This window comes from Sphaeroforma arctica (genome assembly GCF_001186125.1).
Source record: "Sphaeroforma arctica JP610 unplaced genomic scaffold supercont1.70, whole genome shotgun sequence".
NCBI classification, from domain to species: Eukaryota; class Ichthyosporea; order Ichthyophonida; genus Sphaeroforma; species Sphaeroforma arctica.
In genome coordinates this window covers 159,804-165,329 of record NW_014040488.1, presented here as the reverse complement: position 1 = coordinate 165,329, position 5,526 = coordinate 159,804, and the positions used below count along the sequence as shown (strand labels likewise).

Sequence of the window (5,526 nt, the reverse complement as noted above, 5' to 3'; positions counted from 1 at the left end):
CGTCGTTCGTCGTCGGTACGTACGTACGTAGTAGTAGTATATATATATACTACTACTATATATATATATATATATATATATATATATATATATATATATATAATATATATATATATATATATATATATATATATATATATATATATATATATATATATATATAATATATATATATATATATATATATATATATATATATATGTACTACAATGGAGTGTACTTGGTTTTCTTCTGCGAGATCCGTTTATTAGCACTTTAGTAGTTAAAATGAAGTGTACTTGTTTTTCTTCTGCGTTATTCTTTGCTGGAGCATTCTGTTCCCTGCTTGGGTGTTCTTCTCGTCGAAATTAGTTTTTAAGCTAAAAAAGGCTCGCTGAAACCTATTTATACACATTGACAGTAATGCATGTATACGCAAACACAAGTATTTGTTGATAACGCATCAATATCGAAGTATTAATCGTATATCACCTGCGTGTTTTCTTGACTTGAGCTGAGCTGGTCTCATTGTCTGTTCGAATCCAAAACGGATATACTTCACATTGACAGGTATTGTTGTGCAGGTTGATTCTGCACCAAACAGTATCGGTTCTGCAAAAAAATACATGAAAGATCTTCGCGTTTGGGCTCCAGCTTTATATTTCGATTTATTAAGGTACCTCTCACTAAAAGAGCGTTCCATATTTGGCCTTGGAAGGGCGTGGCATTAATGCTGAGACGAGACAATCGGTGATGAACGCCGGGAAATATTCGCTCAAGATCATAATTGGCGCATCGAATCCTACGGAATATCTTGTTTTGGGATAGGCCTAGGGAAGCAAGAGAGTGGGTATTCGGAGGAGTTGGTAGGCTGTCATGTAACCCACAAACAATCATAACACTAGAAGAAGGGCGGTTGAGTGTACACAGAGTTGCGTATGTTCGTCGTGGGAGAGGGAGTGGTGAGGTGGACACAAGAAGTAGCGGCATACGCGCGGGGATCTTTATATCGATTCGAGCAGAGATATCAAAAGATCGCATGCGGGTGCGTGTACGCACAAACAACATTTACTACAGATTTAAGAGTGTCCGCAGAACATTCATTGGCATAGTACGCGAGAAAAGTCACCGAGTTGCCAGCCTAATACTCGCACACGTGGAAACAGATAGCAATTCCATATTATACAGGCAGGCTTTGCGTTGTACAGATACACACTTTACACCACAAAGCGGTGAGGACAACATGACCAATACAGACACACCTGGAGGAGGGCGTTCTCCATCGCATAGACGGCTTTCATCGGATCCTGACTCAAAGCTCCAGCCTTTGCCGACATTCGAAGTATTGGAATATTAAGGTAGAACTCCATAGTATGAGTGAATAGTGAAATGAGATCAAACCACTGCATAAATAATCCTTGCAAAGATTGTATGAGCACCAACCCTTAACAGCGTTATCAATGCACAAAATCACACAAAGTCTCATCTATTTACACGGACCCATTTTATTTCTCACCCATACGCGCATACATGTTCCACAACATACACACACAGCGTCAAGTTACATCTGATTTCTTACAGTAGGCATGCACACTATCAGACACGCACAAATGCGCACAATGGTACACGCGCATCTTCAGATGACGCCGTGACAACTAAATACACAAAAAGCTACAGAATACCTGCTGGCTCAGGTCAAGTTTTTTCTACAATCCAATTATCATTCGCATCACGGATAAAACTAATGGAGAATACAACCGCAGGAACCATAGACTACTGCCCCATTCGTTGATAAGCACTATGGAACACGATCCAGCCATATATAGATATCGAGCATTTGTAGAATGAACAACCCGTCACCCGTGTATGTAACAAGTGTACCTTCGTTCGGGAGTTGCATATAAACTCGATGAAGTCTTCGCCCCACGCAGCGCGCACTTCGTCGGTCAAATTAGACCACTTGGTCATCAAGTGTTTGTTAGCATTCGAATTGGTGACGATGGCTGTCTTCATCAATCCTGTGGCAATTTAAAAGCCCACAGATACGAAGCGATTGACTTTTAGCACAATAATTTTGGATTCTATTTTCCCCTATATTCGACATCTCCCATCAAACACATTGCCCAGACACAACACTTGCCACCCACATACTTGCTAGTTTACAAGCCACCTACCTGGTTCGATGATCGAGACCTTGATGCCAAACATGCACATCTCACGCCGAAGACTGTCGGAATATGCCTCCACTGCATGCTTGGACGCGCAGTACCCAGCCATCCCTGACAGGGCAATACGCCCGGCTACACTGGCCACGTTCACCACTCTGCGTACGGCGTGCATACAACGATACTTGAGCCATGGGTACTCTGACATTTTTCACAAAGTAATCTATTCTTAGAATCAAGGGTGCTTCTCAAGACTCTCGATGAAGAAGTAGAACTGGATGAAGTATTATGTTATTGAGTTGGCTGGCATAGTATTTCACATCCCGCGCTGTGAGGATCTGATTTTGAAACGGTTGGTGACCTAACGACTCCAAATACTTGTTGAATTGGTAAAAATCTATATGCTAAGAACAGCCAGTGTCTTTTGGTTGGGTAAGACTGCTCAGACCAGTTCGACACAATACACTCTTTATAACTACCACTCCCATGCGAATGCTCAGATGTCATGACATGGGGCATATTCCTTGAGTGCATTGTTTGATAGTACAATAGGATATAACGACAGGCCTCACACATATAAAGTGCGATATGAGAGTAGCTATAGGCATAGCCCTGCGGTGTGATACGTTGGCCATTGATGACCACACGTGTAAAGTGCGATGTAGGGTAGCTATACGCATAGCCCTGCTATGTGATATGATTGTGTCACTACATGATGAGAAGCGTGGGGTAGTCAGAGTTGTGTTAATTTAATACGCGTAAAATAAAACAGGTGGTGACCAGGGGAGTGAATCCAACAGTGGCCGCACTACGCTGAAGATAAATCGTAACTGTTTGGTGGTGCTGTACGTATTACATATACAATTATATGCATTGAGCGATGATAGTAGCTAATGACGAAATAGCCTACACGTACATATAACCATACATCAAAATATGGTATGATAATGCAAATAGGCAATAACACATGCATACACCTCGATAACACTACACGTGCATATAACCATACATTAAAGTATGGTATGATAATGCACCTAGGCACTAGCGTATGCGTACACTGCCATATGCAATACCTTGCACCGGTAGGCAAGCCCCCAGCCTGGCGCAGTAGTGGCATTAGGCGCTGCGTGACATTGGCCATTGCAAAGTAGTTGATTTCCATCACACGTCTGATAGATGTCATCGCTTGGAGCTCCAGACTGCAATCGTCCTCAATGCCGGCGTTGTTTACCAGCCCATACAGGCCTGTGGGAATGAGCAAGTGTGCCATATGTTACACTCATGGGAATAGTACGATAGAACAGGTTCTGCTGCAGTGCATGTGAGGTGAGTGTGATAGAACAGGTTCCGCTGCAGTACATGTGAGGTGAGGGTGATAGAACAGGTTCAGCTGCAGTGCATGTGAGGTGAGGGTGATGTGATAGAACAGGATCAGCTGGAGTACATGTGAGGTGAGGGTGATAGAATAGGTTCACCTGGAGTACATGTGAGGTGAGGGTGATAGAACAGGATCAGCTGCAGTGCATGTGAGGTGAGGGTGATAGAACACGTCAGCTGCAGTGCATATGAGGTGAGGGTGATGGAACAGGTTCAGCTGTAGTGGATGTGAGGTGAGGGTGATAGAACAGGTTCACCTGCAGTACGTGTGAGGTGAGGGTGATGGAACAGGTTCAGCCGCAGTGCGTGTGGGGTGAGATGATAGAACAGGTTCAGTTGCAGTGCATGTGAGGTGAGGGTGAGATTATTGGTAGCTCCTTGGATAGGCTAAGGGATGCCATGTGCAGCGCGCAGTAAGGAGAAGCGCTGCATAGTATGAGGATTGGTTAGAGGAACGATATCGAGTGCGGAGAGAACACGACGATACTCCACACTGTCGCAAGGGACATACTAAACAACTAGAGATTGAAGAAGTGGTCTCATACACATCGGAACGAGGTCCATAACAATTAGTCGGAGCAAGATGCAGATGCACTGCTTGGCATCATGCCACTCACATTCACATATGCAAGGTATATAAAGGTGTTTAGAGTCCTTGTATGACTGTCCAACTAGTTCCGGTTGTGGGGTCGTTTGTCATGTGTATATACGACATTTGTGTATCGGTCAAGGGATATGCGAAGCTATCAAATCCCGCAGAAAGGCTCAACCATCAGTCGGTCACCACAGACTAATACGCTATCATAACAAGTGCAATACAACTCAAATAAGCACACAGGCATGCACCGACAACATCTGACATAGGCACAGCAATGAGTATACGAATACATGCCATCCTGAGCATAAATATCACACGTTAACTGAGCACAAGGGCCGATAGACACTTGGCACAGTCCATAGTTCAGACTGCCCAGATACGCGCTGCAGTAAATGACATGTGACGTATCTGAGGTCACTCGCAGCATGTAAACGGAGCGACACGAGGTCGGGTACAATACCTTTCTTGCCACAGATCCTCTCTGTCTCAGTCACACACTTCGCAAGTGACTTGTCATTGGTAATGTCACATACTATCGTATGTAATCGACTGGAAGACTCCGCTCTTAGCTTCTTGGCACCCTCTTCAGTGAGGCAGTTGGCGATCACTGTGCAACATAAGTTGGGACGGGGGTTAGACAAGACAGGGAAAGGATGGACCAATCAGCAGCTTCCGTCTCGAAGATCAGTAGGGCAGGATGCTTCGACATACAGATATACAAGTGGGTGAAATGCCGTATGAAGCAGTCGTGTATATATTGAAGAATAAAGGGTATGCACTAACCTATGTAGCGGACGAATGGTGCATAGTAGTAGACACGAGACTTCAGTTGGGTACAGATCATAATTTGATCGCTATTGCTTGGTGCAATAGCCGAACGTAGAACTATCAGTGAAACAAAATATGTGATGCGAGAACTAAAAATACTACACAAAATGAAATACGAATCCACATCAGCCTACTACGGTGGCGCACCCAATTGCCGTCCAATACAATATCTTCCCTGCGGCTCAGTACATCACACTGAGGTTACGAGTGTAAGTATATATGCTCATACAAACGCACGTGAAAATAGAACAAATATTTAGATATACATACTCACACTAACACACACACACATGTATCACACACACACACATACACGTATACACACACACACACACACATATATATATATATATCATAAGTAGATATATAGATAAGACATATAGATTAATCGACCAAAGAATAGATGGAAAGATGGACACACAGTCAGACAGTCAAATAGATTGATGGATAGATCGATTGATATATAGACAGACAGATAACTGATTGATTGATTGATTGATATAGATATCGTTGGATGGATGAATGAATTTATTGGTAGACAGACTGACAGACCATAAAGATAGACAGATAAATAAATCA

The 5,526-nt window shown here is 43.1% G+C and overlaps 1 protein-coding gene across 1 annotated transcript in view; it reads right to left on the bottom strand.

Moving 5' to 3' along the window:
* Positions 1–628: 628 nt before the first annotated feature.
* Positions 629–5,526, bottom strand: part of SARC_01715 (hypothetical protein) — a 5,625-nt gene continuing 727 nt past the window's right edge. The window contains exons 2-7 of the mRNA XM_014304573.1: positions 4,580–4,726; positions 3,218–3,389; positions 2,154–2,302; positions 1,861–1,997; positions 1,242–1,304; positions 629–809 (exon numbers count right to left, since the gene is read on the bottom strand). Coding sequence (XP_014160048.1) covers positions 666–809; positions 1,242–1,304; positions 1,861–1,997; positions 2,154–2,302; positions 3,218–3,389; positions 4,580–4,726 — 812 coding nt within the window. The 3' untranslated portion in view covers positions 629–665. The remainder of the gene's footprint in view (positions 810–1,241; positions 1,305–1,860; positions 1,998–2,153; positions 2,303–3,217; positions 3,390–4,579; positions 4,727–5,526) is intronic.